The sequence below is a fragment of the Callithrix jacchus genome, chromosome 22 (genome assembly GCF_049354715.1).
Source record: "Callithrix jacchus isolate 240 chromosome 22, calJac240_pri, whole genome shotgun sequence".
Classification (NCBI taxonomy): domain Eukaryota; kingdom Metazoa; phylum Chordata; class Mammalia; order Primates; family Cebidae; genus Callithrix; species Callithrix jacchus.
In genome coordinates, this window is record NC_133523.1 from 45171164 (window position 1) to 45183982 (window position 12819).

A 12819-nucleotide genomic window follows, 5' to 3' on the forward strand; every position below is an offset into this window, starting at 1 on the left:
GACAGTTGCGTAGGAACACACATGGCAGTGTGCTTTTCTTTCCTTCTCCCCTTCACCCACATTTGGCATTTCTCCCCAGGCTATCCCTCCCCACCTCCCCCTCCCACTGGCCCTCCCCTCTAACCCCTACTTTCTCAGTGAGACAGGAAGCCAGCTAAGAGGCTAGGGGAGGAGATGCTGGAGGTTTGAGGAGAAAAGGGATGAATTAGCCTTCTGAGCAGGTGGACTAGAGACAAAAGCACCATCTGCAGTGCCTGACAGTGCCGGCAGGCAGGTGACAGGTGCTTCGTAAGTACCAGTGAATGAGTTGTGATGTAACCCTCACACCAACCCTGCCCCGTGGGATTAATAACCCCTGTTCTCAAAAGAGGGAACCCCAGGTTCCAAGGAAGGAGAGCATCTTGTCCAGGTTCAAATGGCTGGCACCCACCACTGAGCCCAGTGCTCCCAACTCAATCATCCAATGCCCTCAGTTCTCAAAAAAAGGAGGCGGCTCGGGGAAAATAAATAAAATTCTTTATTACATCCTAATCACACCGTAGAAATGGAGATTAAATAAGAACGAGGAGAAAGCAGGGCCCTTTCCCCTCCACTCCTCAAATCCCACATCCTGATCAATAAATACCCTTCCCTAGAGACCCAGAAGTCCCAGTCCCAATGTAGTCCAGACTGAAGAATCTTGGGCTGACCCCCTCGTTTTGCAGAGGAGGGAAACTGAGGCCCAGAGAACCACCCAGCAAGCTCGTGGCTGGGGGCCCTGCAGGTGGTCACTGGCCTCCCCTGAAGACCCTGGAGACAGCATTCATGTGGCTGGACTCACACCTGGACACGGTAGCCCCCGGCACGCCGCCGGCAAAGCCTCCTCACGCCCACCCAGTACAGCGTCAACATGACCACCCAGTAGCCCACGTAGGCGCCAGCCCCCGCGGCCAGGTGGTAGGCCTCGGCTGTGCGGGAAGGGCCGCTCCAGTCGGCCCTGGCCTCCTGTGCCACGCTGCGGATCAGGCCCCCAAGCAGCAGCAGCGCCCAGAGCGCCAGGGGCAGCAGAGGGACGTAGTTAGCGGCCAGCTTCCTCCGGCCCGAGGTGCCCCAGCCACTCTGGTTCATGGTGACCAGCGCCAGGAACTTGGCGGGCAGGAGGCCACACATGTAGAGGGGTGCGTAGAGCGACAGCAGCACCATGCGCAGGCAGCCCCGCAGCCAGGCCGCGAAGGCCGCCTTGGCCAGCGCCACGCCCTGCACGCACAGCAGCACCCACAGCAGCGCCCACGGGCGGCCCGCATAGAACAGACGCAGCACGGTGATCGCCACAAAGAAGGGGAACAGGCCCGAGACCACCGCCTCGTAGGTCATCCACGCGTGATGCCGGTGCCACCAGAGCGCATTGTACAGCCACTCGCGGAAGTATGACTTGGACCAGCGCGTCTGCTGGCTCAGCCAGCGCAGGAAGGACGAGGGCGTCTCTGAGTAGCAGCGGGACCTGGAGGTGTACCTGCACCAGGGCGAGGAATGAGGGCATCATTGCATGCTCCCTGGAGCCTGGGCAGGATTCTGGGGGCAGAAATGGCCACTGTGGATGGCCACTGGGGGCGAGTTTCTTAACCTCTCTAGGCCTCAGTGTTCTCATGTGTAGACTAGGGTCCACAATGGTTCCTAGGCCTGGACATAGTCCCTCACTCCTGTAATCCCAGCACTTTGGGAAGCTGAGGCATAAGGAGTTCAAGACCAGCCTGGGCAACATAGCAAGACCCTGTGTCTACTAAATAAACAAATAAATATGTAAGCACCAATGGGCGAGGTACAATGGCTCATGCCTGTAACCCCAACACTTCGGGAGGCTGAGGTGGGGAAATTGCTTGAAGCTAAGAGTTCAAGATCAGCCTAGGCAACATAGTGAGACCCTATTTCTAAAAAAAATCAAAATAAAAATAAATAGGCATTTTTGTTTTTTATTTTCTTTTTAGAGATGGGTTCTCACATCACAGGTGACGTGTGCCTGTAGTCCCAGCTATTTGGGAGGCTGAGACGGGAGGATCACTTGGGCCCAGGAGTTGGAGGTTGCCACGAGCTGTGATTGTGCCCCTGCACTCCAGCCTGAGCCTGGGCAATGCAGCAAGACTCTATCTCAGGAAAAAAAAAAAAAAAAAAGGTTCTATCTGACAAGGATATTGTGAGGACTGAATGAAGATTAAATGACAGGTGCTTTGGACCAGTAGATAGTATTTGCTCAGTAACTGTTAGCTGCTACTGTTTTTACCATGACTAATACCGTTACTATTGCTGTTTCTAATACCACGTTGGTTACCGACGCTATTACTAACACCATCACTAACACATCACTAGTACTATCACGCTTACTATTACTGGCGGGCCCTACAGTGAGGAGCAAGATGGGCGTGGCTGCTACCCTGGGCGGTCTATGTGTTAGAACTTCTCAAGGGAGCCATCAGGCCTCCTTCCCGTGTTGTGGCAGACATCATTAATCAATCCCCGCACAGTTTCCAGCCAAGCCCACACAAGACTAGAATCCCGGGAATTACTTGACCGTGTCCAGTCTCCTTCCGCTACGTCACTTGGCATCCTCAATGGCCTGCCTGCTTCCGACCTGGCCTCCTGCAGTCCATACCCAATACAGCTGCCAGAGGAATCCCATTACAACGTATCACTTCTCTGCTCAAAACCCTCCCATGGCTCCCTCATCTTAGAGTCCTTAAGCCTATAAGCCTTTCGTGAGTGGGTTCCTCGTTAACTCTCCATCCTCCTCTCCTGATACTCCCCCAGCTCAGTGCTCCGCATCCTCCCTCAGGCATCCACTTAACACTTCACTCCCTACCCCAAAACTTCCTATCCCCCCACCCCCGGCATTATTTATCTCCATAACACATATCATTAACATACTGTATGTTCTACTCATTAATTATTGTGTGTCTCCCAAACTGATGTAATCGATTGGTGTCCCGTCTGTCTATTGCCATATCCCTGCAGCTTAAATATTCTAGGCACCTAAGGAATATTTGTCCAGTGAATGGATACATGGATTCCGTTGGAATATCTCAAGTTTTCTCTGGGTCTTTCAGTGGGCCTGGCTTTGCAGAACTCACTCTCCCCTGCACTTCACTTGGTCTAGCTCATACTCCCCTGAGTCTCATGGAATCACTGAATTACCTGTCTGTCTTCTCCTGAAGAACTTAATAGACTTCGGGTGCTCCTCTCCCCTCGCTTGATTCCTTTTTATTTATTTATTTATTTTTTTTTTGAGATGGAGTCTCACTCTGTCGCCCAAGCTGGAGTGCAGTGGTGCGATCTCAGCTCACTGCAACCTCCGCCTCCCAGGTTCAAGCGATTCTCCTGCCTCAGCCTCCTGAGTAGCTGGGATTACAGGTGCACACCATCATACCCAGCTAATTTTTGTATTTTTAGTAAAGACAGGGTTTCATCATGTTGGTCAGGCTGGTCTCGTGATCTGCCCGCCTCAGCCTCCCAAAGTGCTGGGATTCCAGGCGTGAGCCACCGCGCCCGGCCCCTCGCTTGATGCTTTCTCCATGGCTCTCTCACTAGTCAGATCCCACGCCATCCATTTGTTTCTCGCCCTTCCCACTTCACTCCCCACTGTGCCACCTTGGTCTCCATGGCAGAACCAAGTCACCCTATCTCAATTCTGGGTGGAGTTCTCCACTCTCACCTTCCCTCTCTTGGTAGGGTTCACTGCATTCCATGGTTCAATGCAAATGCCACCCTTGTCCCTTATAGTGACTTTCACTCTCCCCTAATATTTCATGTGGTAGAGTCCACTGGGGCTCAATGCAAATGGCCCCTCTGCCCCTTATGGTATCTTCCTCTCTCCTCCAGTGTCTCACTTGGTAGTGCCCATCGTCTAGTGAGTTACTTTGGATTTGGAGAACTCCCAGCACGCACACACACACTGAGATACTCATTGGCCTCTACACGTACCCAACCACCTGGTCCCCTCAGCTTACTTGGTAGCATAACCCATGCTGAGCATGCGGTTAGTGAGGTGTCGGTCATCCCCAAAAGTACAGTGGGTGCCCAGGAACTTCTGGTTGTACCAGGCCTCAAGAAACTGCTGCAACAGGTTGTTCCTGTATAGGCCTGGGTGGAAGGGAGGTGCGAGAGAGTGTCAGCCTCTGCTGTCACCAACGCCAACTCCAATGCCGTCTCCAGCCCCAACCCCATCTCCAGTTCCAACCCCATCCTCCGTCATCAGAATCGCAATCTCAGCACTATCTCCAGCCCCAATGCCGTCCTCAACCTCATACCCACTCCAACCTGCCTGTCATCGAACCACGCCCACTGTGACTGCAAACCTGCCCACCCCAGTCTCATCACCAATCCCATATCCATTCTCAGCCCCATCCAAAACCCACTGCAACCTCAAACCTGGCTCCAACTCTGTCTTTGACTCCACGCCTATCCCATCTCCTTCCCCAGCCCCAACCTCAATTCCCATCCATATTTCCCTTCTCCAACCTCACTCTCCACACCAAACCCAGCTTGAGCCCAAGCAGCATCCTCACCACCAACTTCCAGTTTTATCCCATCCCCAATTCCTGCCCTGCTCCATCTTTGTCCCCAACCCCAGTCACATCCTCAGCCCCATCCAGCTTCCCTTCTCCCTTTCCACTCCATCCAAGACCCTCACAATCCCTGCCCCTGCTTACCTAGGGGACCGCTGATGCAGGACACACAGTGGAAGTAGCTCTGGCAAGCCCGCTCCACGTTGAAGGCTACCCAGTATCGCAGGCTGCTTAGGAAGCTGACCCAGGAGTCCAGAGGGTTAAGGATCCGCACGTCCCCGCCAACAGCCCCTACCCGGGGGTCCTCATCCAGTACCCGCACCAGCTCCAGCAGCGCCATGGGGTCCAACCTTGTGTCGGAGTCACAGACCTGTGTGGTGGAAGAGGCCAGAATCAGCACAGACCCCTGCACCAGGCTGATGCTTAAAGGGGGTCACCAGGGGATGTGATGCTGCTGAGGTACTCCGCAACCAATCTGAACGTAATTTTGAGACTTTTAGTCATTTTCAATGTGTAATCACAGTTTAACATGTACTTCCAGATGCACATCCTTATATGAACATGAACCATAAGACATATACAGTCTCCTCTGGTGTGTGACCCCTAACTTCCTACTAAGCTATAGAATATGGCAGAAGTTACAAGATACAACTGCCATGATTCTATTACCTAATGTGGAAACGGTGAATGGGTTTTGCAATGTAATTAAGTCCCCAAATCTCTTGACTGACTATAAGTTAACGAAAAGACGGTTATCCTGGGTAGGCCTGGTCCAAACAGGAGAACCCTTTAAATGCAGATCCGCAAGTCAGAGGCTCTCCTTGCTGGCCTTCAAGAGGCACACTACTGCTACCACGAGTTCTGTGGCTGCGGGAAAATGCCCTCTGCCAACCAACGAGCACATAAGCCTTAAAAAGACCCAGCTCCAGCTGACGCCTTGACTGCAACCTGGTGATATCCTGAAAAGAGGACCCAGTTGAGTTGTGCTGACTCTTGAGTCATAGAAACTATGAGATAATAAATGTGTAACTTGTTATGCAGCAATGGAAAACTAATACAGTGCATTAGAATCGCCACACCAGGCGGGGCACGGTGGCTTATGCCTGTAATCCCAGCACTTTGGGAGGCCAAGGTGGGCAGATCACCTGAGGTCAGGAGTTTGAGACCAGCCTGGACAACATGGTGAAACTCTGTCTCTACAAAAATGCAAAAAATTAGCTGGGCATGATGGCGGGTGCCTGTAATCCCAGCTACTGGGGAGACTGAGGTGGAATAATCGCTTGAACCCAGGAGATGGAGGTTGCAGTGAGCCAAAATCGTGCCTTTGCACTCCAGCCTGGGCGACAGAGTGAGACTCTGTCTAAAAAAAAAAAAAAAAAAAAAAAAAAAAAAAAAATTGCTACACCAAAGGCAACGGACAAATGAGTAAATAAGTGAAATTAATCTCTGTATTGAATAGATGGTTGGATGCATGAATGAAATAATCTCAACGCTGAAGAAGGGCAAAGGGAGGGAGGGAAGAAGGAAAGAAGAAAGGGAACAAATCTCGACATTTAATAGATGAATGAATAAATGAGTAAATAATCTCCATATCGGATGGATAGATGGGTGCGTGAATGAGTGAAGAAACGCGTTTCTACACGGAATGAAGTAAGGAAGAACTTAATCCTATATTGAATGAATGGAAAAGTGGATGGATGGATGGATGGATGGATAGATGAACGAATCTCTATAGTGAATGAATAAGTGAAATGAAGTATCTGCCTCCAATGGGTGGGTAAACAAAGAAAGGAAGAAATGACTCTATATGGAATGCATAAAGGAATTAAAAAATGAACGTTCTCCAGACTGAATGGATACATGGATGGATGAATGAATGAGTGAGGAAGAGTTTCTACACTGAATGAAGAAAGGAAGAACTGAATTTTTCATCGAATGGATGGATAATTGAATCAGTGGATGAATGAACAAACCAATCTCTATATGGATAGATGAATGGATGAGTCAAGAATGAGTGAAACTGCCTCTTCCTGGAATGTGCAAGTGAACGAAGAGAGGAAAGAACGCCTCTAAACTGAATGAGTAAATGAATCAACAAATGAACGACCGCTCTCCATGTTGGAAAAGGGGTAGATGGGTGATGAATGGATGAGTGACGGAAAGAATCTCTCCACCGCACGGATGAATGAAGAAAGAAACGGAGAGATTCATTCGAATCCGAACACTGAAGGAAAGACCCCAGGAACGTGGGATTCGGCTGTTCGGGTCACGGGTGGGCTGAGGGCGCCTCCACTCACCTGCACGTAGTCCACCGAGTCTCCGAGCGCCTTGAAGGCCGTGTACATGACCTCGCGCTTGCCGCCCCAGCGCTGCGCCACGCACACGCACCTGCGCGTCCTCACCAGCGCCTCCACCGCCAACCGCCCGGGATCCTCCGCCTCCACCTCCCGGTAGGCTCCGGCGCCCACCGCGCCCGCCGCCGCGGGTTCCCAGGGCTGGTGGTAGTTGCCGTCCCACACGTACGTGGCGGGGTCCTCGTCGGCGAAGACCTCGCGGAACATGTCGACCATGTAGAGGTCCTCGGCGCGGTTGCCGTCCACCACCATGAGGACGCGCAGCCTCGCGCGCGGGTACAGCAGGGCGCGCGCGGACGCCAGGCACTGGCGCAGGTACGCGGGGTCCTCCTGGTAGGCGGAGATGGTCAGTGCCACGCTGCGCGCCGTGGCTGCCTCCAGGGGCCCCCGTGCCGCCGCGCGCCGCGCCGCCGCCGCCACCCGCCGGTGCTCCAGGTACGCGAAGAGGCTCTGCGCCACCAGGTGCGCCGAGAGGAAGGCCCCGTAGAGGCCGAAGGCCAGGAGGCCGTAGCTGTCGGAGGCCAGCGGCACCCCGGCGGCGTAGGCCCAGGTCATGAGGCCCAGGATGAGCAGCGCGAAGGCGATGGTCAGCACCCGCCGGGCCAGGCCGGAGCAGCGACGGGCTGCAGGGGTGGGCTTGGGCGCGTCCTGCTGGGAGCCGAGAGGGGAAGGGAAGGGAAGGGGAGTGAGTCCCGAGGGCCTCCTCCGAGAGAAGATTACAAAATCCCTCCTTCCCTCCGTCCCTTCCTCCCTCCCTCCCTCCCTTCCTTTCTCCCTCCCTCCCTTCCATCCTTCCTTCCTCCTTCCCTCCCTCCCTCCGTCCCTCCCTCCCTCCCTTCCTTCCTCCTTCCCTCCCTCCCTCCGTCCCTTCTTCCCTCCCTCCCTCCATTCCTCCCTCCCTCCATTCCTCCCTTCCTTCCTTCCTTCCTCCCTCCCTCCCTTCCTTCCTCCCTCCCTCCCTGCCTCTGTCCCTTCCTCCCTCCCTCCACTTCCTTTCTTCCTTCCTCTTTTTCTTTCTTTTTCTCTTTTTCTCTTTCTGTGTCTGTCTCTTTTCTTTCTGTCTCTCTCACTTGCTCTCCCTTTCTCTCTTTCTCTCTCCTTTCTTCTTTTTCTTTTGAGACAGGGTCTCACTCCAGCCCAGTGTCACCATCTCTACCCACTGCAGCCTTGGCTTCCTGAGCTCAAGTGATCCTCCCACCCCAGCCTCCCAAGGAGCCAGGACCACAAGGCTGGAGTCACCATGACTTGGTAATTAAAAAAAAAAAAATTAGGAGTCATACTATGTTGCCCAGGCCCCAGTCTCCCATAGTGCTGCGAATACAGGCATAAGCCACCAAGCCCAGCCTGATTTTGTTCCTTCTAATACAATTTTTTTTCCTCGTTTCGAAATCTCTTAAATCCATGAGGACGATTACATGCAATGGAGTGTCACAATTTAATTACCAGGGTGTTTCCCTCCTCTTTCTTAGTGGCACATAAAATGAGGATTTATCTCCCAATCAAAAGTTTCTTAGGGTTGAGACAGTAATAATCACATGTACGAAGAAACCAAAATGCTGTGTACAAGTCCCTGCTCTAAGCCTTTTCGATGAACCAATTTATCTTAATCCTTACAACAGCGCTCTAAGGTAGTACTGCTATATTATCCCCATTCTACAGATGAGGCAACTGAGTCACACAGAGGTTCAGCAGCTTGCCCAAGGTCATCCCTGGAAAGAAGAGGAGCCAGGATTTGAACCCTGGGAATTGAATCGCTAAACCTCAACCTAATACACTGGCTTTAGCCCTCAGGAGAGCCCTGGGGGATAGATAGTGCTCACTACCCCCGTACAGGTGGCCAAACCGGGGACAGAGTAGCCAGGCAGGGTGGCTGGCACAAGGTCAGCAGCCCGCGGTGGAGGAATCTTCTCTCTGACTTTCCAGAGGCACAGCCAGGTTCTCCTTTTCCACTGCCCAACTCCCAAGCGGAACCCCAGGTGCCCCAGTAAATGCTGCTGGAAGAGCTCAGAATCAGGGAAAGGTACTTTTTGTGTGCCAGACACTACTCTCCAACAACCTTATTTCATATATATATATATATATTTTTTTTTTTTTTTTTTTTTTTTAGTTGACAGGAGGCAAGGCACTGTGGCTCACGCCTGTAATCCCAGCACTTTGGGATGCTGAGGCAGGTGGATCACCTGAGTTAGGAGTTCGAGACCAGCCTGGCTAACATTGTGAAACCAAAATTTAAAAATTAGCCAAGCGTGGTAGTGCACACCTGTGGTCCCAGCTACTCAGGAGGCTGGGGCAGGAGAATCTCTTGAACCCAGGAGGTGGAGGTTGCAGTGAGCTGAGAGGGCGCCATTGCACATCAGCCTGGGTGACAGCGTGAGGCTCCGTATCCAAATAATCATAATTATTATTATTGAGACAGGATCTTGCTGTGTTGCCCAGGCTGGTCTCGAACTCCCGAGCTCAAGCGATCCTCCTGCCTTGCCCTCCCCAAAGTGCTGGGATTATAGGCGTGAGCTACTTCACCCGGTCTCTACAATAACCTTATAAGGCAGGTACCTTTACTGTCTCCTGTTACAGATGAGGAAGCTGAGACACAGAGAGGCAAATACTTTTACCCAACGTCCCTCAGGTACCAAGCAGAGTCGGGTCAAATTCAGGCAGTCTGGCTCTGGCGTCTCCTCTGTGCTAAACTGCCTCCTATGCCACCACTTCCTGCCTCCTAGGCTGACTGTGGGTTATTTAAATGCGTCGTTAAGCTGGAGACCTTTGTGTCCAATACAGGTACCACCAGCCACGTGTCTACCGAGCACTTGAAATGCAGCCAGTGTTGCCCAGCAATTGTTTTTAATTGTATTTAATTTTAATTCACTTAAATTTAAAAGCTCTTACTTGATTCGGTTATTGGAAAGCGTTTAAGTATGTTTGGAACACGTCCCATCTAGGGTGCTCCTTGGATAACTGTGAAGTGTATAAAATCTAAACACAGATCAGGTGTTTCCAGTGGAAAGGTAACATGGAAGTGAGAAGTGCCATAGAAACACACTGGATTTTGAAGCCCACGTCTGGGGAAAAGAAAGTAAAATATCTCATTCACATATATTGATTCTGTATTGAAATGATCATATCTTATACACAGCAGGGCTTGGCATGCTAAGACCTGCTACAGCCTGCGACCTAAGAATTTTTTTTGTTTTTAGATGGTTTTTTTGTTGTTGTTGTTTTGTTTTGCTTTGTTTTGAGACGGAGTTTCGCTCTTGTTACCCAGGCTGGAGTGCAATGGCGCGATCTCGACTCACCGCAACCTCCGCCTCCTGGGTTCAGGCAATTCTCCTGCCTCAGCCTCCTGAGTAGCTGGGATTACAGGCACGCGCCACCGTGCCCAGCTAATTTTTTGTATTTTTAGTAGAGACGGGGTTTCACCATGTTGACCAGCATGGTCTCGATCTCTTGACCTCGTGATCCACCCACCTCGGCCTCCCAAAGTGCTGGGATTACAGGCGTGAGCCACCGCGCCCGGCCTTTAGATGGTTTTTTAAAGCCAAAAGAAGAATGATAGTTTGTAGAGCATGAAAAATATGGAATTCAGATTTCAGTGTCCTTAGATGAAGTTTTATATGCACACAACCACATTCAATTGTTTATACGTCATCTGTGGCTGATTCCACTTTTACAACATCAAAGTTGAGCACTTTCAAAATAGACCAGATGGCCCCTAAAAGCCTCAAATATTTAATATTGGGCCCTTTACCAGAAAAAATGTGCTGGCCCCTGACACACTGGGTTAAATAAAAATACATTATTAAGATTAATTTCACAATTTTGTTTTTGTTTTTTCAAATGTGGCTACAAGAGAAGTTTAAATTAGATAGCGTGGATTATGCTTTGTTTCTACAGGACAAAGCTGAGATGGAGCTTTTAAGCTCTCAACGTTAAACATTATTCTTTCTTTCTGAATCCTCCTTCTCTCTTCCTTTGCCTCAAACCTGGCCCTGCCTTAGTTCCCGAGGACAGCGCAATTCATGCCGGGGATCCAGAAGGTTGTAATTCCAGAAACACAGATGAGCACACGTGTAGACACACCCCCCACACGTGAACTCACACACAGAATGAAAATACTCGGGTTCTACAGGACGACCCCAGACACCCACTCAGGCCAAATGCAGTGATCCCGCGACCCCCACCGACAGCCACACAGGTGAACCTGCAGACTCACACCCCTCTGTAGGAAAATGCACACCAGGAAGGGATGCCCCCGTGGCCACAAACACACAGAGACCCACCTGAGAGTCTGGGGCAATGGGGTACACAGGGAAGATTGCAAGAGAAATAGCAGCTGACTGTCAATTGATACTGAGCCAGATGAAACTGCCATTCTCACAAGTTTAGAGCAGCTCAGTGTCAGCGATTTCATTTGGTTCAACTTAGTAGCTATTGAGCACACGAAACAGAAATCCATTCCCATGTGCCACAGGCAAATCCAACTCTCTCACTCAGCCTCTTCCACTTGCTCTTTCTCTCTGCCTCCTGGGGAGCACAGACATACCCGAATTTATAGCAAGATACACAGGTACAGAAATACGGACATGTCACGTCTCACCTACACGTACTTGTGATGGCCGCCCACACACGGCAGTGTATACCCAGAGATGGAAACCTGCACACTCGGCCTCACATGCTCGCTGTCCCCCACACACATGTGGTCACTGACACGCACATGGATATACACATGGAATCACATACACACAGTTCCCTAACACGTGGTCACACATATGGCACTAGTTTCTCCCACATGGCTGTATACACACACACACACACACACCTGTCTCATCGCAGTGGGTCTGACCAGGCTCTCTCTTCTCTCCGGCTTGCTCTCCCAGCCTCTCTGTGGCCAGAGAGCTGGAGGGGGGTCATTTGAAGACCAGCGCAGGCGGGGGCGGGAGCCAGCGCTGACGTCAGGCTAAGCTGGGCCAGGGGCTCTGAGGTCACGGCCCAGCCGGGCAGCTCCACCCGCTTCCCGCTATTACTCCCACCCCCCTCAGCCAGGCGGGCCTCCCCTCCCAGGCCCCCATGTCTCCCTGCGCCCCTCCTCTAGTCCTCTCTGCCATCACTCCCCTCCTCTCCCAGCCTCTCTCTATTTCTTCCCTCTTCCTCCCCTCTCTTGTCCCTTGTCTCCCCTGATTTTTCTCTTCCACCTCGCTTGCATTTGGGGGTCCCCCATCCCCTCATGCCCTATCCCTGTATTTCCCTCCATCCCTTTCTTTCTCCGCAGCCACTATTTCTCCTCATCTCTTTCTTGGTATCTTCGTCTCTCTCCCCATTACCACTTTTCTCCAGGTTTCTGTCTTTCTCTCCATCCCTTCTCTTACCTCCTCTCACCCTCATCTCTTTCTCTTTTTCCTTTAAAGCTCTCCCCACCTCCCTCTTCTCACCTTCCCCAGCCACCCCCGCCCTGCCTCTCCCCACAGCCGCCCCTCCTGTCCCCCGGATCCATCTCTGGGATGGGCCCCCAGGGACATGTCTCAGCAACTGGTAGACGGAATGAAACATACACACGTGTGTGCTGTGGGTGTGCCTGTGTGTGCGCTGGCCCGAGCCGCGGCTGCCTGGAACCGGAGCTGTGAGTGAACGTCTGTCCGTTCAGTGCCTGACGTGGGTCTGCGTGTTTGCACCAGGGTCTGTGGCGGAGGGCTGGGGCGCCTGGATTTGTGTCCCTGGGGATTCAGGGATGAACTCAGAGAGTTGTCAGTCAGCTGCCCTCGGGACAGCCGGGGTCTGTCAGTGCTCTCACCCGTCAGGGAAACTGAGTCAGAGTAAGGGCAGAAAAGAGAAGTGGGACCTGGGGTGCCTCAGCCCCTTGGACCAGAAGATCTGTGTTAAATGTCTGTTTCCACGCTCTTGTTTCCATGAATCTTTAAAAAGCGCTCTGCATCTAA

The 12819-nt window shown here is 51.9% G+C and overlaps 1 protein-coding gene and 1 long non-coding RNA gene across 3 annotated transcripts; one reads left to right on the forward strand and one right to left on the reverse strand.

Moving 5' to 3' along the window:
- Nucleotides 1-499: 499 nt before the first annotated feature.
- On the reverse strand, nt 500-11772 carry HAS1 (hyaluronan synthase 1). Of its 2 annotated transcripts, none has more exons than XM_035283977.3 (5): nt 11706-11772; nt 6833-7537; nt 4680-4905; nt 3978-4110; nt 500-1492 (listed from the first exon to the last, which is right to left on the reverse strand). In XM_035283977.3, exons 1-5 carry the CDS (start codon nt 11712-11714, stop codon nt 817-819), a joined length of 1749 nt encoding a protein of 582 aa, XP_035139868.2. In that variant the 5' UTR covers nt 11715-11772; the 3' UTR covers nt 500-816. The 2 variants fall into 2 exon arrangements, with proteins under 2 accessions (XP_035139868.2, XP_035139867.2); XM_035283976.3 differs by having other exon boundaries at nt 6833-7540.
- Nucleotides 6962-9006, forward strand: LOC118150087 (uncharacterized). The gene is made up of 3 exons (XR_004737930.3): nt 6962-7324; nt 8013-8137; nt 8549-9006. It is a non-coding gene; the product is annotated as an uncharacterized LOC118150087 (long non-coding RNA).
- Nucleotides 11773-12819: the final 1047 nt, after the last annotated feature.

Excerpts from the sequence above, each read along its gene's own strand:
- HAS1 (XM_035283976.3), bottom strand. Across the intron at positions 4,111-4,679 it reads CTGCATCAGCGGTCCCCTAG|GCCTATACAGGAACAACCTG; the intron begins GTAAGCAGGGGC and ends CCTTCCACCCAG. Across the intron at positions 1,493-3,977 it reads AGCATGGGTTATGCTACCAA|GTACACCTCCAGGTCCCGCT; the intron begins GTAAGCTGAGGG and ends GCCCTGGTGCAG.